The 22648-nt window shown below is 38.4% G+C and overlaps 1 protein-coding gene across 12 annotated transcripts; it reads right to left on the bottom strand.

Moving 5' to 3' along the window:
• Window positions 1–680: 680 nt before the first annotated feature.
• Window positions 681–22484, bottom strand: atxn2 (ataxin 2). 12 transcript variants are annotated; one of them, XM_056745255.1, is made up of 25 exons: window positions 21989–22484; window positions 17542–17575; window positions 17345–17404; window positions 16754–16825; window positions 16325–16475; window positions 13668–13697; window positions 11748–11872; window positions 11548–11639; window positions 10940–11128; window positions 10715–10860; window positions 9679–9894; window positions 8158–8337; window positions 7901–8074; window positions 7653–7748; window positions 7094–7164; window positions 6658–7013; window positions 6406–6472; window positions 6018–6158; window positions 4863–4880; window positions 3737–3806; window positions 3021–3214; window positions 2540–2666; window positions 1806–2182; window positions 1509–1683; window positions 681–1379 (listed from the first exon to the last, which is right to left on the bottom strand). In XM_056745255.1, exons 1-25 carry the CDS (start codon window positions 22102–22104, stop codon window positions 1351–1353), a joined length of 3306 nt encoding a protein of 1101 aa, XP_056601233.1. In that variant the 5' UTR covers window positions 22105–22484; the 3' UTR covers window positions 681–1350. The 12 variants fall into 12 exon arrangements, with proteins under 12 accessions (XP_056601233.1, XP_056601239.1, XP_056601234.1 ...); XM_056745261.1 differs by having other exon boundaries at window positions 2564–2666; XM_056745256.1 differs by having other exon boundaries at window positions 3743–3806.
• Between the last annotated feature and the right edge of the window lie 164 nt (window positions 22485–22648).

Genomic DNA, 22648 nt, shown 5'->3' with positions numbered 1-22648 from the left:
TGATTAGAGAAAAATATAACGAAAGAGGAAAAAACAAAGCATTGACCTAGATTTTGCTAGTTTTAGTTTTTGTGAATCTTGCAAAAAGTGTAAAGGTCAAGATCAAGAACAGATCTCCTTAAATTCATCATATAGACCCACATTACTCCCTAAAATGTCCTCATAAAAATTTTTTTTCAGACGTTTTGTGTAGTATTATTTGTTTCTTTAAACAATGGTAATGAGTTTAATACATCATTTCATATTTACTTACACATTTAAATACAATCATTCTCAAAGTGCTCCGTTGCTTTGCTTATGTCAGATTTTATAATCATAAAAACTCATCCTCAAGATCTCATACAAGTACTGTCATTATTTCTTAAGTTTTGTGGACATTTATAAAATTAAGAAATAATTTCATAAAGAAGGATTATATACACCCAACCCCATTAATGATGTTAACATCACACAACGCACAGTCAATATAGTCATATATTACATTTACATTACATTACATTTAGTCATTTAGCAGACGCTAATGTGTAGTTGTGGTCATGACCGATGTTATAAACCCTAGTTCAAGACCAAGATGAGACCACAATTGCAGTAAATACTAAACAAACTTAGACCCTCAAAAAATGGTCTCCAGAAACCCACTCTCCAATAACTGACACAGAGCAAAAACAGTCAAACCCATATCAAGTTTTTAAAACTTTTTTTAATGTTTTTATTTTTTTTAATTGGTTTATATTATCTACAAAGTAAAAGTTATTTTAACTGGACAGTTTTACCACGGTCAAGTCTAATGGGGTTTTGCCATCAGATTAAATTAATAAATAATTCATCTGCATGTTTTTGCCAAACATCTTCATTGTTGGAAGTTTTTCATTTGTTTAGTTTGGTTTGAACCATTTCTTTTTATTTTCGATTTACCCCAAGGTCTTGAGCACAGCTATAGCAGCAGCATTTAACAGTAATGTTAATACTGTCAATGTATGGAAGAATTATCATTAACTAAGAAGGTGCAAATGAAATGTTCCAGTTATTTATGCACAGTTTTCTCAAACATCTGGGCTTATCGTTATTGTTAGGACCCACTGCAAGAGTTCTAGTGTCACTGAAACATGTGAAAATTCCTCGTTAAAACTCTTGTTTTCTTTTCTCGTTTTAAAAGCCACAGTTCACTAGATCTTCGCCTGTTAGCTTTTTTTTTTTAAATCACTGTTGGTAGGTTGCAGTAGAGCAGCATGTCTCAAGTTCTTGTGGCCATTTAGGGACTTTTTAAAGAAAGGTAAAGATTGGTTGGCCAAATAGGAGGTGGGTGAGGCCATATGGATCAGGTGCCACTCGACTGCTGTTCATCGTCCTTTACAGCTGCTGCTGATGGTGACCTTGTACTGAACAAGTAGAAACACAAAAATCGTTTTAGTATGAACCATGAAATCTAACAGTTCTTGCAAAACACTCACTATAAAAGGTAAGAAGACATCACCAGTGTGTTTAGTTTAGTTTAAATAGATCATTACCAGGGGTAAGAGTGTAGGGGGGGTATGGTGTGGTCGAGGACACTGAGATAGGGTTAAGTGTGCCTTGGGGAAGTCCAGGCTGGGGGCCACCAGGGGCCTGTGTGGCCATCAACATCATGTGTGGGTGGGAAGGAGTGCCATGATGTTGAGGCACCATCCCTGACTGCATGTGAGCCTTTTAAAGATAAACAGTCAATGAAATACAGAGTAGGAACAACATGCAGTAATAAAAACTCAATGGAACGCTCGTAGTGAGTAAATCAGCTTTATTTTTCTTTTTTTACTGCCACCACTCACCTGCTGTACATGAGCCATATGGTTAGGGTTGTACCCATGCTGTATCTGCTGGGTCTGAATGTATACGGCCTGCTGGGCGGAGGGGAAACTGGCTTGAGGGGACTGAGGGTTAGGGCCTGGGGTCATAGAAGGTGGGGTATGAGCAATGGCAGAGTACATCTGCTGCTGTTGGGGGTTGCCCAAGTGCATGGCTTGGGCTGCGGTGCCCGCCGACTGGTGCTGGGGATGCTGGACGGGACTGGGGGCCGGGTGGCTGCCTCCATGCTGGGAACCCTGCTGGGGTTGTCCTGTCGGGGTGGCAGAGGGTTGAGGGTGCTGCGGGTGGGGGTGCAGGGTGGAGCTTTGGTGGGAAAATTGCTGAATGGAAGCTGGAGACACTGAAACACAGAGAGTGCCAGCAGTTAGCATGTGGTAAAACTGTGGATTTACTAATGCAACAACGTATGAAAGCAAGGGTTAAAACTACAAGGTACACACAAAGTGAGCTAGAATTCTTTTTAAAATGCAACCTATAAGGAATGTTGGCTTTTTTATTTTACAACTGACTTGAATACTTAATAGAATATATTCCATAAAATGATTATTCGAACAACACAGTGACAGTGAGTTCATCTGATCTAATGAATAGATAAGGGAAATGAAATGAGTCCATAGCTTGGCACATATGTTTAGCACTGTACAGTATGACCACAAATTGGGGATGTCAGCTGGGAAGACCTAATGTAAGCTCTTACCATACATAGTATGCGTCTGCTCACCATACTGAGTGGTGGAAGAGGACACCAGGCCAGGCTGAGCGTGGGCAGGTGAGGTGATCATCCTTGCACTGCCCTGGATCATAGGACTGAACATGTGATGGGCCTGAAACATGGGAACCCAACATGACCCTAATTGGTTTTCTTAAAGTTTTAGTTCATTCACCAAATATTATCTTTAAAGTTGTTCTCATGTTGATCCAGATATTAAAAGCAAAGTGCAACTTATTACAGCACAATTGATTAACATATTAATTGACAGTGATGAATAATGCAGTCAAAACGATTAATTGCAACTAATTATAAGTAATCATTATAAATCACGATTAATCAATTTAAAAGCACTATATGAAAAGAGAAACCATTAATAAGTGCAGAACTATTAGTCGCATTTATATTTTGTTTCTGCACAAGTAATTTCTTACTTGAACAGCACAAACGGTTTCTCATATTACAGTACCTGGGACTGGTAGTGGGACATCTGTTGTACCAGAGGTTGGTTAGCAAACTGCTGGGGGCTACAAGTGTAGTACTGGGTGGAGTAGGTAGGGTTTTGTGCCACGATGGGTGGCCCGGCAGCTGTAGCCGGATGCATCATTGTAGACGTGCCAGGTGGGTGATGCTGGTCTGGTCTTTGCTGTTGCATGTTTGGTACTGCAAGTTGACACAGCAAAACAAGAAAATGCAATGGGAAACTTTATTAAGATTGAGTAATGCATCTAAAAAGACAGTTTGCACGGATCTTATTTCCAAGCAATGCCTCCTGATAGCTATGGGCCAAAACACAATACACACAAAATGAACAACAGGACAAAATACAGAAAGGCCAAAACACAATACAAACAAGATGAACAATAAATCACAATAAAGAGAGGAAATAGAGCGGTAAAGGTCTGTAGTCTTAAAACAGAATTAACATTTAGTAATAGATTCCATCAAAAGACTCCAGTTCAGTGTCAAAGAAGAATGGAAAGTGTCTTCAAGGAATGTTAATCACAGACCTTTTTTCGCCCACAAATCAAAAACTTTTCTTAAAACCAATTAAAACCTCCCGAGGGAACCCATGGTGAATTAGCTCTCCCGGACGGCCTAAAATGAGTTTCATGACTGGACAGCACTATACAATACTTAGCACTTCTAAAGGCATGCACCTCTTGGATCTAGAAGCATTCTCACCTTTACCTGGTCTGTAGGTCTTGGTGTGGCTCATCATATGAGGAACTGGAACAGAGTACATGGCTGGAGGCTAAAGGAAAAGGAACAAAAGTTGAAATATAGAACTTAATCTATGTTTTGACATTCTTGACAAACGCTTTTGATAGTAAATGCACTGTACTACTATTATGTGTTACAGGCATTGTAATTTTGTTTTGTTTGTTCAAATGCTTAATGAAATCGAACAAGTTGGATTCTGGACTTTCTCTCTCCCTCACGCCTTAATCCAAAGCAAGGTCGGTAGACAGAATCCATGGTTCACATTGTGAATATTTTGACCTATATTACAGCTGGGTGTGTATGTGCAAAAAAACATGTAGCCGGCTGCCTTTCTTCCCTGACAAGTGTTCCGCACATGCAGCTGACATAAAGGAAAACTCCTGTCCAGTGAGCAAAAGTGTTTTGCTTTCTAACTTCTATCTTTTGCGATGTCCTAACATACTATTGCAATGTCCACTAATGTCAGATTCGCGACGTAATGACTCATTTGAACAAATTCATTTCGTTGAAACAACTCTGAACTCACGAGACTCACTGACTGAACCCATCAAATCAGTCACTCAAAACACAAGCGTGCTGAGACCATTTAACAAGAGTGGTAAGTACGATTTAGTATTTAAAGTTTATCTTTGACAATGTGTGGTAATATATAATATATAACTTGAATATAAAACAAAGTAACAAAGTTTCTTTGCATTTATTTGGGATTTATTGGGCTCGCAAGTGTTAAAGCGCAAATATGAAGCAATCTATAGCCGATTATTTTAAAAGACAGTTACAAATTAACAGAAGGATACATCAACTGAGGTCATTATGCAATGAGGTCTTTTATACTATAAAATAAGTGTGCGACCAAATTGTAAGTTGGTGCGACCAGTGGTTAAAATGAGTCTAGAGCCCCGATACCTTTCAAATAGACTAAAATATAAAACATTTCCGACTTGGAAAATGATGTGAAACAAATAAAGAGGAAATCAAATAAAAAATTCAGATAAAGGATAAATAAATGTGGCAGACCAACATTTGCTGGTCAGATATAAAGGCAAATTTTCATACATGTAGAAAAGAAGCTTAGAATTGCACAAACCTTCCAGATAATGCTTTTCTAATGGAGAGAGAGGAAAGAGGGAAAAGAAACAAAAAGAACGAGTCTTTAGTGTGATTTTCATTTGCTGTATAAATTTTAAATTAAAGATATCCGTGGAAAAAAGGGGTTTTCTATTTACTGAAATCTTTCCATTTGACACAAGAGTATATGCATTAAGCTGTACCAAAATGAAACATTCAAACTTTAATTTTGATCTGAACCTCCAAATTTATTTTTTGCAAATATCAGTGTGGTGTGACTTGGGGCTGGGCTGATGAACCACGATCTCCTTCCGGAGATTGACATGCTGCCAATCCAATATTTCACATTATATTCTGGGCCGTAAAGCCTGTTCACGCCAAGTTGGACTTTCTGCACAAGAATGACAATGCATCCCAAAAAACTCTATATTCAAACAATAATATATCTTTAGAAATGGGTTGTCATTTGCAATACAGCATGTTCATGACATGCCAACGTTTTCAGAATTTAAGTCTTATCTGACAGACGTCAATAATATGCTATGAACATCATTTATTTGTATCAGACTTGGCATGAACAAGCCTTTTCTGACTCGAATCAAAGTGAAATGAAATTGCAGATCTAACAGGCACAATCATGTGGTGGGTTTAGTGATGTGAGGCCAAGTATGGTGTTCCATACTCGGAAATTGCGCTCTGCATTTAACCCATCCAAGTGCACACACACAGCAGTGAGTAACACACACACACACACACCGTGAACACACACCCAGAGCAGCCAGTGGAGCAGTTGGGGGGAACGGTGCCTTGCTCAAGGGTCTCCCCTCTGCCGTCTTATTGAAGGTGGAGGAGACCGCCGAGCATATATTCCCCCCCAACTACAATACCTGCTGGTACTGAGGCTCGAACCGGCAACTTTCAGTTACAAGTCTGAGTCTCTAACCATTACGCCACGACTGCCCCTTACATGCAGATATACAAATCCAGCTGCAAAATGGAAGAAAAGGACGTATGGACTTACTGTTTGTAGGATGAACAAGAACACGTACTTTGGCACATATAAGAAATATATAAAGTATGTATATCTATATGTTTTGAGGGCAGACGTGGACTTCCATGCAGAGAACAAACAAGAGAAGAAACAATCTCAGAATGAGTCATGTTAGTTACTCACCTGTACGCCAGGACTGACGGGAGTCAGAGGATACATCTGGTACATTGCCTGGCTATAGACGGTAGGGGGCTGTTGTACTACAATGGAAGGACTAGGCTGACCCTGGGGCCGAGTCAGGGTGGGAGTTGTTGCTGGTTTGGGCTGACGAACACACAAAGGAAGACAAAGTATAACAATTTACATTTATTTGCACTTTTCCAGTAAGTTCAGAGTCTGAAAGATATGAATCATGCAAATGTCAAAATACAATTTTAAATGTAGTAAAAGGACAACTGAAAGATGACCTAAGAACTTTAAAGGTACAGTGTATTTTAGTCTCATATCATACCAGATAAGACAGTGTTTCCAACACAATTGAAGTAATAAAATAAGCTACTGATATACTTACAGGTGAACAAAACACTCTTGGGTTAAACTCCTTGGCATTGGGATTGAGAGTGGATTTTCTAACACTCCTGAAAACATTATACAAGATTAACAAAAACTTTCTGTAGGTCAATAAAACGACAATACATTTAATTTAAACTTCAAATGTATATTTCCTTTAAACTTGTAATTTATTAAAAACAAATTAAAAGAATATACATAAAAATAACGTATTTGACAATATGTTTGAAAACCGAATCACATTCTGACTCACTCTGCTACAGGGTCATTCTTTTCATCCCTATCGTCTTTATCTTTTGCAGCAGTATTGGCAAGAGGTGAGCTGGTCTGGACGCCCTGAGATGTCACATCAGGCCCTCGTTTCTGTTCCGCTACGGCAGTGGAGGGAGACAGCGAAGGGGTTCCAGTTTTACTTCCTGTTGGTCCGACGTTCGGATGAACAGCAGTGGAGCCCTCTTCACAATTGGTGGACTCCGTGGAGACTTTGGGTCCTGTTGAATCTCCTTCGTTCTTGTCAACTTGTTGATCCTTTGGCTTTTCTCCTAGGTCCCGTGGAGACTTGTTCGCCATGGGCTCAAACACTGGATCTGGATTTGAGCTGGACTGCAACTAAAAAGTATTACACGATTGAAATGAAGATTACTTATTAATGTTTAAGGACGCAAATAATGGGAGAAAAATAAACTTACCCTAAAATTATCACTAAATTGCTTTAAATTATCTAGTTGTTTCCGGTGGTCTGACGCCATGCTGGGAGGTCCTAAAAGTAAAATACAATACATTTACATTTCCCTATTTGGCAGACGCTTTCATCCAAAGCGACTAATATTGAATTATTCTAAACATTTGTATCCGAGAATGTGGAATCCCTGGGATCGAACCCATGCTTTAACCACTGAGCTACAAGTAAGCCTTTTAAGTTCACAAATTTGTTGCACATATCTATCATACATTTGCATTAAAGTTGAATATGATTTATAATAGAAATTCAAGAGTAGCCTTAAGTCTTTGTTTTTCTACTTCACAGTGTCAGCAATTTTGTGGTAAAATATAAATTCTTGCAAAGCCACATCCTTAATTCATTCTGACAGGTTGCAGTTTTTGCTTCTACATGCTTTCTTTTGTTAACTCGGAAAAACTGTGGGCAGCAATACACAAACAAAACAGCTTCAGCAAAAGCTAAAAATTTACACTAAAAACTGCTGTCCAAAGATGATAGATAGCATGACAGTCACTGCAGATATACACCTTTGCTGATGGATCGAGAACTTTCAAGAGGCTTCACATTCTCCTTGTTGGCGTTGGGAGAATTCTGCCTTGCCTCAAGTATTCTTGACTCTTTGGCTATTAAAAAAAATAACTGTTTTAAGATGTTGTACGAAAAAGAACTTAAGTATCGCTGAACAGAATCTAACTCATAAACAACCTTTAAAGCGCAGAAACAATTCCAAGCTTTAATGTTGCATGGGACATATTGTGCAAGGTGGACTTCTCACCCTGTTCTATTGGAGATGCATCCAGGTTGGTGGCTGGGTTTGCTGCTGTGGGTGATGGTGCGGGAGCTGTTACAGAGTCGACTGGCACTGTGCCAGCCTGAGGGGATGACACACAAGAGGGGTTCGGGGCACCTCCGCCAACGCTACTCTGTCGAGGGGAACGAGGACTGTTTGCTGAAAGGAAGACATAAAATTAAATCAGCAGTTTTATTCCTTAGACAGTGTTCACGACATGAGATTTACAGCCCAAGACTTACCACCACTAACAATAGATGACCAGGTTCCTCCAGACGGGCTGCCGCGAGCAGGTGGAGGAGCTGAACCCTCCGCTGCACCTTGAGACATGAAATCCCCAGCAAGAGGCCCAGTGCCCCGACTTGAGGTCACTCTTTGAAGTCTGGGAGTCCGCTGTGACTTGGGAGACATTCGTGGAGGACCTACATTCACAGAGAGATGAGACTTCTTATTTTCCTAATATGAAATAAAGCCAAGTTTGGGGCATTTGTCTAAATGTGGCTATCCTTCAAACCCAGTGCAACCAGTGCTGTTTTAGTGAATCATGACATTCAAAATCCCGTAAATTAAAAAAGATAAGAGTCACCTACCCAAGTAAATAAGTTTTCAAGAGAACATAACATGAGATCATGAAAATTACATTTCATGCAGTGTGTAATGTTGCCATGTTTGAAAGTAAGCAGTCTGCCAAGTTGCAAATCCGAAGGTGAATGAACAACAAAGTTATTGGCTTGGAAAAAAGGGAGTCGACTCTGAATCACGCAAACGAGATGTCTCTGGTCACTACATATAGTCGCCGCCTACGTTTAGCTCAGACTGCCCACGAAAACTACACTCTTCTCCCCCAAACACTGTAACTCGTGAACCTCATTCGTGGTAGACCAATCACAGTGGACTTGACCATCTGACCAAAATCACATCAGACTAGGCTAGCGGATAGAAGGTGATTAATGAATCGAGGAACAAATTATTTGAGAGTGAGTCAAGAAGGTAAGAATAGCTACCTATTATTTAGAAATTAAAGTGTTTTTACACCTATGTACATAACTTTGTTGTAAGACACTCTATAAACCAAAGTTGGACCTTAAAGCAGTCATTCGCAAGAAGTACGTGTTTTTCTTTGTCTTTTGTGTGTTATAAGAAATTGCTAAAATTTAAGTGTCGGAACAAAATATGAACTTTATCTGGAAGCGAATGCTCACCCAAGCCTGCCTGAAACGCCTCATGTAACCTCACCCCCACAACTTGACGTCAGCTCGTGGAGTAATTTGACTAAAACCGCCAAAAAATCTCATTGTACCGTCGATGTTCAGAATATTTGAAAAGGCATTACATTTCCATGCACTATTCAACCAATCACTACGCACTAGTGACCTGGCCAATCATAGCACACCTCACTTTTCAGAGCGATGAGCTTTGTAAAATATCAATATTTAACTGAAGAGGCTGTCACTTAACTGGAAACCAACGTCCCCAATGTCAAAGTGCATCTGTGCAATCCATTGCCAAAATACACACCCAGCACCTAAACGCACACCAAAAATTGTGAGAATAAAACGTGGCCTAAACACACTTCATTCATGCATAGAAAGGCGGGTGGCTATAGAAACTGGAATAGGAGGAGGGGTGAGTTATTTTATTAAACACAAAGAAAGTCCCACAGCGGTTAGTGGAAGCCTTGGATCAGGCATTTGGATTGCAAAACGTGAACTTGAGCAGTGGTGCCAAAACACAATGGCTGCCCAGTCTTGAGTTTCTGGTACCTTCTGAGGACAGGCGTTTTGGGATGGTGGACATTTGCCCCAGGGAGCCATGAGCAGAGGGGTGAGACAGGGGCCTCGAGGGCCTGGATGGGGGTCTGGAGGGAGGCCTGGTGGGCGTGGCCGCCCGGGGCGGGAGAGAGTTGGTGGGGCCTGACTGGTAACGAGACGGAGGGCGAGAGGAGGGAGATGGGCAGCGTGTGGGCCAAGGGTGAGCACCTGATAGAAATTAAATCAGTGGAAATGAGAGGAAAGAAAAAAAATTATTGCGAGGGAAAGAGAGAGGGAGATAGATATAGAGAGACAGAGAGAGTAGGTAGAAAGAAAAGGTAAAATGGACATGAAAATTTTAAAGAAACTTTAAAAACGATAGCTTGAGGTGGTTAAATAAAAAGTGATGGATAAGAAAAGAGTTATGAGAAAGTATAGTGGGGAGATGCAAATTAAAGACTCTAAAGAACAAAAATTGTACTTCACTCAAAGATGATTGAATTAATGTTAAAGGAACTTTAAATTGTTTGCTAACTGGGAAATCAAACAATGGTTTGTCATTAAAATCCTAGAAAGATTAATAGTCACAATAGGAGGTCTAAAAGGAGGCTGTTTGGTATTAGGCTTGGACAAAATCTGACATGGGGGTATAAGTGGGCTCTGTAGTGGTTCCAAGAGAGGCATGGACCACCTATAGGCACCGAACTTAAAAATGTACGCACATAACATGACCTCCGGCAAACATGAAATCAGTCATTTAGGATTACATTAGGCTGTTTTAAATATTATCTGATTCTCACCACATTTGTTCCACATAATGCCAAAACTTTGAAGACAGCAAACTGAAATTTCAAATATTTATTAATATCGCCATGGCTATCTTATTAAATTAAGGGAAACAGAATGTATCCCATATCTTCCATGTGCAATGTGTAATTGAGATCAAATCATATCTTTGGGTCTGATGACCTTGATGTGATTGTTGTGGGTTATGTTCCTAACATTGTAGATCACCAAAATTAATTCAAGCAGCTAAATCATCTTCTACCTCCATTGACTACACGCTGATCTGTGTTGTAGTCGTGAGGTCCAGATCTGGGTACGGGTGGCCCAGCTGGGTGTGGGTGACGGCCAGCTCCCCATGACATTCCTGGTTCTTTGTTCCTCTGAACAGGGGGAATGTATTTATTCTCCCTATTAAAAAAGTAAGTTAATTCAGCAACTAGTATTAAAAAACAGAGACAAGGCAGTGGTAGCGTAATTGAAGGTTCACCTGTTCAGGCTGTGAAGCTCTCTCTCTCCACGCACCACAGCAGTATATTTCTCTTCCTCAGACCGCTCGTCATTCTCAAGGGCTGTGCGGGCCTTGTAGCTGGCGCTGGCCTCAATTTCCTCAGCCAGCTGTGCTGCACGAGCCTCCCGCTTGAGGAACTCCTCCGAGTTGTCTCGCTCCAAGGGCACCCTGGGATGTTAGAGGAAGCCAAAATATCTATCCACGATTTAGAGTAATAGTAAACTCTTCGAATGGACTAAACTTCACTTAAGGCCAAAAATTTTAACATCTTCATTATAGTTTACGGGAATCCTCTGCTTAAAAGGAGCAAAAATGTTCCTCAGGCTTTTTGAGGTCTCACCCAACTCTTTGAGTTGCTCAGCTCTTATGGACTGCTTTTTCATCATTATTCAAAGCCATCCATTTCAAAACCTTGTCATTAATGAAAATGAAGGAAACCTATGTTTGTAGAATTATACTTCCGTCTACAACACTGATTTCAGACATTTAGACACACACCTTCAGATCAAAAGATATGCAGTCGAGCAAAACACTACAATAACCATTTCAAATCATACTGTAGGTGGTCTTCACTGAAAAGAACTTACGTGTATGAAGACAAGCTGCTGTCATAGGTGGACTTCAAACCATAAGTCTCTTCATTGTATTTAAACATTTCATCAGGATCCCAACCGTTACACTGAGGAGAGGGATACAGTTTCAAAATCTCTTATAAAACAAAATTCGAAATCCGATTTGTCATGAAATTGTAAAAAAAAATGTTCACCAATGTCGACTGTCATCTTACCATGTCTGTATCAAGAGATTCCAGACTGCCCGAGATGTGCTGCTCTCCTCCATCCCAGGGCTGCAGATCCTTCTCTTTGTGCTCCCCATTCACACGAGCACTAACTGCACTGTCTGTGAGGTTATCTTTACCATAAATCAAACATACACAAACATAACAGAATTAATATGACTTACTACTTTAGGACGTAAAACCAATCAAGCAACAAGGTACAGAAAACAGCCATGCACATGTGTGATATATGGTGACAATGAAAAAGTGGATTTCAAACATAAAACGGCAATCGTGGTTTATTGCATTACAGCACACACAATAACGCCATGTTCTCAGAAAACATTAAAACAGGGAGGTGAATTTGATTTTGCTGGGTCCAACACATTCTTGGGTCGATCGTAAGTTTCCCTGCCAAGTTTATCAATTCCCTTATCAATCCATTATTCCCTTCTAGTTAAAATATAAGTATTTCTTTGACAAAACTGGACAGAATTTTATTAAAAAAAATAAAAATTGTCCCAGTAGCAACAAAAGACGTTGACCCACGAGTATGTCCTACTCAGCAAAATTTGTAAAGATGAGCTTCATTTCACGACAATGGCTTGTTCATATTGGGTGTTCTCATCCAGTGTGGAAAAAATGTTAAATTATAACGAGTTCTAATACGTTCTTTTGTCTTTTATCGTGTCTTGCTGCAACGCTTCAATATTTAAAAAAACTTTGTAATTGTCAATCAGTGCACGTTACTGGCTAAAATATTACTTTTAAATATTGCTTTAATAATGCAGGTTGACAGCTGGTTGTTAGGTTTTTGCTGCTGTTGTAAAATAACGCTTAATCAGCTTTTTTGATCCTGGATCACTGAAATTTTGTTTCCGGTCTCCCTAATGTTTATTTGCACAGTGTAAGCACATTTTTTCATGATGTTTATGTATTGCTGTATATATATATATTATGTTGTAGATTAGACATTCTGAATTTTTTAATTAGAGTTAATTTAATTATTCATTTAAAACTAAACTTAAAATGATTGCAGATTGACAAAGATTTGCTTGTAAAAATCTAAATGCATCAAAACATGGTTCCCCCTAATTCAGAGAGCAAGATTCCTGAGAACATGGCCTTCAACAGAAAAAGCCAAAGGTTAGAGGTCACAAAGAACATGACGGTACATACAGAAAGATTAGATTAAAAATCAATACATTATATTTTGTATATTTTGTATTTAATGCAGAATTATGTTAGGAAAAAAGAGCTTCTTTTTCCCTTAACGTGATAGTTCATCCAAAAATGAAAATTCTGTCAACATCGACTTTCTTCTGAAGAATACAAAAGACGATATTTTGAAAAATGTTGGGCGGTGCCCAATCACCTATGTTGTATAGACACACAACCAATGCAAGTCAATGGGAACCGCCATGTTTCGGTTAACAACATTCTTCAAATGATCTTCCTTTGTGGTCTGCAGAAGAAAGAACGTCATAGGGGTTTCAGGTTCAAGTAATGTAATGATAATTAAAATGTTTTATTAGCTGCGTGCAGCCATTGAGCTACTTGAAGTGGATTGAGCACTTCTTTTTTATCAGAACACAAATCATAAATAAAAACACTAAATCTGTATATTTGCCGTGTTTTGGAAAGGCTGTGCACCGTGTATTCTGTGGTGCACAAAATGTTAATCAATTAGACAGAAAGTTTCTTTATTTCATTTTTTATGAAAAGTGGAAGACCAGTCTGTTTAACTGATGTACTTACCTAAAAAATTTTGAAATATTGAATGTTTTACCAAGCAACACCACACTTTGCACCAAAACAAACAGAGATTGTAAGACGATATGATTGTATTACCTGCATCAGATGAGACTACAGACATTAAAGAGAAAAGAGACAGAATAAAGAACGGGTCAGTATGAGATAGTCACTTACCAGATTCAACAAAGGCAGTTATTTCAGCATCTACAGCAATAGAGATTTAAGAAGCTGAACTACTGTATGTGTTAGTAAAGAAAATATACACATTTTGTTTGATGTACAACAAAAAAACCTCATCTATATACAATTTAGCAGTAATCCAACACAAAAGTCCTAGGACACTAGGCATGTATTGCCTAAGATTTCTTTACTCTTAAGTGTAAACAGTTGCACATGATTACCCATTTGGCCCAACGTTAAAAACACCCAGCAAAAACATTTCCTTTCATCAACTGGCTCGAGTTGTAACTCAACTATAACAGGCCTTAGGCCAGAAAGATCCTTTCCACAATATATGCAAAAAAAATATGACTGGAATGAGTTATGACTTGAACCCCGAGACATTTCAGAAGACAGCTTTATTGCGTAGAGTTCAATTTGGCCTTTTGTTTTTCAAGAAAAAACTTGAAAAAACGTGACTTGGTAACTGCAGAATTAAACCAGAGGGCTGTTCATTTTCGGGACTGTATTATACGAGTATTAATAGGGGGGTTAAAGCACATTCAATAATGCCTTTTGTAATGCCTCTGTGATGTTCTAATCTACGTAGGGTTGGGTATCGTTTGGGTTTTCCCCGATACCGGTGCCACGATACTTTTAAAACGGTACCCATGCCTAAATCGATACTTTTAAAAAAGAGCCACAAAACACCAGTGGATAACAATAAAGAACAAAATGATGAATTAAAAATATTTATTAAGTAATAAAAATACACAATAAATTCACAATTAAAGTGAATGTGAAATGAGCATGTACTATAACATTGCTAAACACTTATATTGCTAGAAAGATGTTATAGGGTTTACTGTTTACCTTGCTCACCATAGTTGTATTAAATATGGGCAGAAAATACGTTGAATCTGTCACAATTAGTCATTCATCATTTTGCAAACCTTTTTATCCAAAGCGACTTACAGAGAGATCAGGGAAATGCATAAGCGATATGTCATACAGGAGCAATAATACAACAGGTGCTAATACAACGTTACGAGTTTCAACAAAAGCAAGAATCAACTGATTAAGTCCATTTACAGAGACCTCCGGCTACATTATAAAGTATGTGCATTATTTAAAAAACAGAAAGTATATATAATGATATATATATATATATATATATATATATAGTATTTATAGTCAGCATAAAAAGCTTGACAGACTGCATGTCTAGAGATCAAACTAACAGATTCTACGTTTTAGCACTTTCTAGGGATGCACCGATCCGATACTCTGGATAGGAATTGGGGCCGATACGGGTCTTTTTTGCTGGATCGGGTATTGGACTGACGGGTTCCCTTCAATCCGATCCGTTGCGATACCCGTGGATGTCACTCTAAAGCTTCAAAAAGGACTACCTCTCAGGAAATGACGATAAAAGTTGTCATGCATTGTATTCAATGTCATTTATTCCGATAGCTTTATGCGAGGAATAAACCAATATAGCATAATTAAAAAACTCTGACCTCTGCTGGTGCGGTCATCCATCAATCTCCTTTCAGCATGCGTGTGTCCAGGAGCAGTCAGGACGTTACTCGTTCCAAAGTTTTCAATATTCCTCATAACCACTAGATAATAGACTGTGGTTTGTTTAAAATGCATTTTGCCAGAGACGGTACTCGCTGAGTGTAACGTTATTAGATTCAAGAACTGGAAGCGGTCTGTGTTATGCGTCAATTTTTTGAGTGAAGCGGATGCATTAAGTGCATTATTATGCCTCCAATGCGCATGACTTTAAATAACGTAGAGGCGTATGTATTTAGCGCATCATTTTGTGTCCAGGATGTGCAAGAGCGAGTTTGGAGACCTTTATACTGTGATAGTTTTGTGTAATAAACAGAGATTTATTTGTTAAACATTCTGTAAGTATCTGTGCTTTATGAGACCACATTTTTGTTTTGAATGCTTTTTTAAGTTTAATACAGCACTTAATTACTTTTAATTCATATTATATTCATACTTTTAATTCTTAATTTATACTTTTCTTCTTTTAAAAGTAAAAATACTTAAGTAAAGGAAAGTGGTAGATTTTAATGTACTCATGGATTAAAAGTATAAAAACAACATTTATTTATGGACTGTAGTGGAGTAAGTATGATGTGCTTCATACTGTAGGGAGGTATTTTTTGTCCAAGATACTGATAAAGTACAGATATTTTAAAATGTACTTGAAAGTAAACATGCTTAAGAACTATCCACCTCTGGCAATATAAGATAAAATATGCAATGCTACTTTGATCAAGAAAAACAGTCCTAGTATCGGATCAGGATCAGTATCGGCCGATACGTAGAATTCAGGTATCGGAATCCGAATGGCAAGGAAAAAGTAGTATCGGTGCATCCCTAGCACTTTCATTCCTGTGTCTCGATTGTGTTTCTTGTCAAATATGTTACTGTGGTGTGAACGAGCTCCACGGCCCGCTAAAAAGTACGGAACAGTTTTATTGTGATCGGTTGCATACCAGACGCGTCAAATGAAACACGGTACCCAACCCTAAATCTATATACTATAAGTTATGTATATAGTTAAACTGCAATTTCCGATTAGTAAACCTCTAAAGTAGCTGACATAGAGGCAAAAAAAAAGGTGTTACACAGCAGAACCATGCAGGTCTTACCTTTCTTGGCATAGTTCAGGTCCACATCTTTAAAATGCACCACCACTACATCTGAAGACTTAAAGATGATGCTTTCCACAACATCCTCACGACGAGGGCCCACATTTGGCTCTACACTCTTCCTGTGTGCAGCATCCAGTACAATATCACACTGCAAATCCCCAAAAAACAACACAAGAGTGAAAAATGTGCATTAAAGTATGGTGCATCAAATTAATGACATAGTAAAACCAAAGCTTTTTGAAGAGCCCATTGCAGTGTTTATCAAATTCATCTTGTTCAAATAAAATGGAATTCTTCTTATTTAAATATCTTATTTACTTTGTCTGTTTAATCTATAGGGCCAAATAATCTGACTGCATCACTTCTTTGACTCTCACAGTGATGATTTAAAGACATAAGATTAGAGCCATAGACACATCTCCTTACCTCTGGGCCATATGTTTTAAAAACTCCTTCATAGATCAGACCATTTTTGACCTTAAGCTCACATTTGGTTCCCTGTCAAAAGCACAAATCAACATTTTAGTAAGACTTTTGTTTAGGGATGTAACAATATAATCGATATCGTGTTATGGCAATAGCAACATTGTCTCAATATTATCGTGGTCACATGACTGTATGAAACGATAGGTCTTCTGGGCCTAACATAGAGAATGTCAAAAAAAGAATAGATGTTTCCTTTGGCAAGATCCATCTGGTGCAATTCTTTTATTTTATAAAAGTGATTTTTAGGTCATTTGACCCATCTCGTACTATAACAAATACATCTAAGCAACAGCTATAAAAACATGCTTATGGCACGTTCCGGAGTCATAATTAGTCATTTTAAATATTGCAATTTATACCGTACCGTGGGCTTTACACCGAGGGATTATCTTACAGTGAGATTTTCATATTGTTACATCCCTACTTTTGTTGAATAAATACTGGCAATCTGAACAATTTTTTTTTTTAAAACAGCTTATAATCAATAAAAATTATGTAAACAAAAAATGTATCTTCAGTCTTTTGACTCACCACAACTGAAGTCAATACATGAACCATCCTCATGTTTGCATAAACTCCACTGAAGGCCACCTTAAAGACACATAACAAACTCATTGTTTGGCTGATAAAAGTATACATTTAAAAAAAAGTATAAATACAAAAAAATATATTTAAACCAGTTAAGAAGGTCTGTTAAAAATCAGGGCACTGGAAGAAGTGTAACTTACTGCAGTGGAGGGTCCTTTGGCATTGTTGCGTCCTCTGTGAGGAAGAGAGAAAACCAAATTATTGATTAACTTGATAACAGATAAACTACAAATCACAAGCAAAGATATGTTCTTCTCACAATTACAACAACAGCCAATGATGTCTTATATTTAAACAATCCTAGGAGCAAGATTTCATGTGCTACCCAAGTAGCAATAGATAGCACATATACTGGCATACAGCCAAAGCTGTAATGAGAACGAAGTGACCGATAATAATCTCCATTACGCAACTGGGTTGTGACGTTCCTAAAGAACTCATCAAAGTTTGTTGCATTATGGCAAGACAATCTGGCTCATAATAATAAACAGAAAAAGGTAGAATATGGAGAAATGTAAACACAATAACCTATCAATGTTGGGCCGGGACTTGTAAACCAATAGATGTCATGTGTGTGCCAGGGTTTGTGCCAACAGACACACTGACTGTCCTCGGCATTTACTCATTTTTATCAAATGCAACCAGATGTAAAGCATATATAAAAACAGCTGATTCAACACCAAAAAAAGAAAAAATCCTTTTACAGAAAAATCTGCGTTTGGCTTTCATTTGTTAGCGAGCACTAAAGAGCACAACCATAAGGGGCTGTGTTCACTCAGGCATTAAATCCTGCGGCTGACATGTCTTTTTTTTCAATTGTTTCCAACAGAAACAGCACACTTTTAAAAACGCTATCAGCTGACAGTTTTTCTACGCTCATCGCCGGCGCTCAACCAGACAGAGTTGAAAAATGCTCAACTTGGGGAAGAACGCTTAGCTCACATGCGCATTCTGTGCAGCCAGCATTTTAAGGAAAGTGCCTGGCATTTCAGCCGCATAAAAACACGTCAGTTCGACCTTCAAATAATGTCTCTAAAATTATTTCAGTGGCAGAAGTTAGAACAACTCTTGAAATATGGCATATAACGGCATGAAATAGAACTTAATACTGGTGCGCTGTCTGACGGAGTTCACTGAAGCAGCCTTTACCCCGTGACTGCATACACTAGACAGGACCGCTGTCGCGTTGTGCCAGCTAGAAGCTTAGAATTGTGCTTAATTGTTTTAAAGGCCTTAACGAATAAGAGCGTGATTATATCAGTGTTTCGCACACAATTTTGTGAGACTACAGGGGCTAAACACATTTTCCCTGGGGGGTCCGGGGGTCATGCTCCCCGTAAATTGGAAGCGTAACCAGAAGGTCACTGGTTCAAATCCCAGTGCCACCAGGAAATGACTGAAGTGCCCTTGAGCAAGGCACCTTACCCCTGTTTGCTCTGCTGTGATATCTGCCCACTGCACCCAACTTGTAATTCGCTTTAGATAAAAGTGTCTGCCAAATGAATAAATGTAAATGTATCGTGTAGAATAGAATGAAGGTGGACATGTAGTCACATTAACTATTTTATGTATTTACTTTGATATTTCTTTGAAAATTCTGTCATCATTTGCTCTCCCTCATGTCATTTCATACCTTCTTTCACCAGAAAGATATTTGGAAGAATGTTAGCAATTTTCAATTGAGACATAATTGACTGCCATAGTAGGAACATTTAAATGGTAGTCAAAGGTGCCCTAAAATGTTCGTGTTCCTAAATATCTCACTTTGTGTTCAACAGAACAAAAAAATATACAATATATTTTTCCTACTATGGTAGTGGATTTTGTCAGAGAACTGAAAATTGCTAACATTCTTACAAATATATTTCATTATGTTATTTCAAAATACATTTTTATACGTTTAAAACAACCTGAGGGTGAGTAAATGATGACAGAATTTTTGAGTGAACTATCACTTCAAATAAATACATAAATAGTTCATTTGACTACAGTGGTTCCACCTTCATTCTATAAAGCAACGTGAATACTTTTGCTGCACAACTCATCAAAAATAATGATGCATCGCATCATTCATTGCGCAGATTCTTCATCAGGTATATTTTTTTATTACCACTGTAGATAAGCAAATGTTCATGGTACGATGACCGGGCGTGTTATTACCGTGATATAAAGTCAAACAGGTGTACCGTTACAACCCTATGTAAAAAAAAGAAGCTTTGCCAGATGAAGCGATAAGCACAAATCAAATAGTAAGCCTAAGTCAAAGACTCAGAAAAAGTGTTAGTTTCTTAAATTCTTACATCTATGTTTGTAACTGTAAATTCAGTGCTGAAAGTTTGCATGTAAATTCTAGCTAATTTTTTTGTTGCTGGATGTGCCTCTAAAACATTCAAACAATCACTGAAAATCATAAAAAGTGACCTTTAAGCCTCAAATATGTAAGTTTGTTTGGATTTGGACTATATGATTAAATAAGAGATCCTGAGAGTTTAAGAGTTTTAACCACAAGAATCAGAGATAAATAAGAGGTTCCACATACTGGTACAAACAATTTCCTTATATCATAGGCAGAACCCAGAATTTGAATACAAACTGTGAATTATAGCTGTAATTTAGCATCAAGAAAATCAAATGCTGCATAACGGGGAGGGTTATGCTTCACTGCACCACTCAGGATTCCCACAAGTCACAATACTGTTCTTCTGTGTAAACAAGAATTATTCTACACTTTTCTCCATGCAGTGCAACCATGTGTCACCAAAGAACCCATTGCCATACATTATTGAAAATGTGAACTGTAACAATTTAATTCATTACAGATAGGTATGCACGATAAATTATCAGCCATTTCGGTATCGGCTGAAAATAATCATCTATAATGTTATCAGTATTGGGCGATAATACAAATTTGGCCATTATATTATAGCCGATAAATCATTTCCTTGCGTTAAACTTCTTCAGCCGCACGCTGCTTACAGTTAAAATACAGTACAGTACAAGTATCTTTCTGTCGTGATCATTCACTTACTGTTATTAGCAAAACATATTTGATGTAGGCACAGCATGTAAATAAAGTATTTATAAATATGTAAATTATAGGAACAAAAGCATATTGTTTGAATCAAACTGATGTCTGAATGCTTTCTGTTTTGAGACCGGTTAGACATGTAACTATAAAGAAAGATTTTCTGGGTTGCCCTGGAAGAACATCAATAATTTGTTTATTAAATAGAAAATATACCAGAAAACTTTGACGGTTAAAGAATCGTTAACTAGTGAAAAGGAAGCTTGGTACATGATTTTCAGGGGGGGAAAGAGAACTAATGGTTACCTTGTTTTCTGCAGTAAATGTTTTCAATTAAAAGCAGTTTTTGCCATTTGTGTCAGTCTTAGGGAATTTTATATTAATATTTAGATACTGTATATCGGCCTCATATTGGTGCATACCTAATTACAGAGTAGCACAGCATGCTCTAAAGTTAAATACACAAACATCATGTTTCAAGGACAGACTTGTCATGCAACGTCCTGGAAACGTGAAGGTTGAAAGAGATGGTGGATTGACTGTCCCTTCTACTAAATCACTCGCATTTGTAAGCGCACGTTGTCAAGAAATGCGTGCGCCTCAAAAATAGTTTCAACTGTGAAACGTTTGTTTCCCAGCTGATCTGTAACTGGAAACATGCAGATCTCACCTGATGTCCTCACGTTACCTAACGAAAGGGAACTGGACGACGGCATATCATTCTTAAGTGACACAGGCAGCTAACATGTGACTTCTCATACGGGAGGAAAATTCCCATACTGTCAATTCAGTCCACCCTCATTTCACCAATCAAATGACAGCCCTTAAATGTTTTAAAGAACAATAGAGGTAAAAACAGATGTGATATACATGTAATGATCTAAACTTTATTAAAAAAAAAACAGGCTAGCATTCGTGTGGCGATCATGTAACGTTATGGTTTTCCATCATTGTCAACCATTCACGATATCAAGCAACATACGGAGATTTCACGCAGATTAAAGCGACATAACAATATAACCAAATAAATATTGGCTAGTTAGCGGATTTGGCTAACATCACTAAAATAAATCGTTTAAATGACTGAACCATTCCGAATAACCTGTCACTCTATGGGTCTTAGACCATTTTGCGTATGTTCCTAAAATGTTAACTGACTAAAACGTAACAGACTAAAAGACAGAAAATACATAGGGCGATGATAGTACTGCCAAATTATACCGGCAACGCTTTTTATTTTAGATTTGTTCACCACATCAGACAACCAGCCTATCTCCTTTTACACGAGAGACTGTTTTATATTCTGGAACATAATGTTCATTCGCAGCTGCAATGGGCGCAAACCCTTTTCTGCGGCCATTAACGTGTGGATCCCTGTCATGTGAACTTGGCCTATATCGGCCTACTTACTGTACGCTCAGTCCCATTCACTGCTAACGTATTTCACAACCTGCATTTTTAAACTACGACACGAGTGCAGGGATGTCGCATCCCACAATCGTCCCATGCAGGCACATTGTACATATGTACATTAAAAGAAACGTTCCAGGGTGTGCACCCACCTGCCCATGTTCTGGCGTCCGACACCTCCTGCTCCCCCGGTGCCGGAGGCCGCAGCGGCTCCGCTGTTGCTTCCGCCGGGTTTGCGATTACCACCGGCCTGCGGCTTCATGGACATGGTGATCCCATAAACGACGACTTGAGCAGAGTTATCTGGCTGTTTGAAAAACGTTACACACCGCGGACGAGTGCGGAATAAGGTACTTGACGTGTTAGCTGACAGTTGATCTAGTGACAGCCAACGTGTAAAGCGACTCCTCCAGTTATTCGAGTCTCCACTAATGCTGCTAGTTCTGCTAGCTTTGCTGATTTATTTCCTCCTCGAAAGAGACAAATTAGCCTGTTTTAAAATCAAAGCACGGGCGATCCATATGTTTCAGATGTCTACAAAAATACCAACCCGGTAATATCGTTTTTCTATTTTAAAGCGATATTCTGACATACACAGTTCAAGCTAGGCTTCAGCACTGACCGATAGACCTAAACAGTCTGAAAAGCCACAAAAACTGGCGGAAGGATACATGCACATCCCAGGAATGTGGGTGCACCTTTGATCGTTATATTTTTTGGTGAAATTATCATAAGTTATAAATGTGAATATATATTTCGCATGTTATAGGTTAACCCCTTAATATTGGCAATTAGATGAATGTGAGTTATGT

Source organism: Triplophysa dalaica, chromosome 4 (genome assembly GCF_015846415.1).
Source record: "Triplophysa dalaica isolate WHDGS20190420 chromosome 4, ASM1584641v1, whole genome shotgun sequence".
Classification (NCBI taxonomy): domain Eukaryota; kingdom Metazoa; phylum Chordata; class Actinopteri; order Cypriniformes; family Nemacheilidae; genus Triplophysa; species Triplophysa dalaica.
This window is presented reverse-complemented; position numbering and strand designations above follow the sequence as displayed.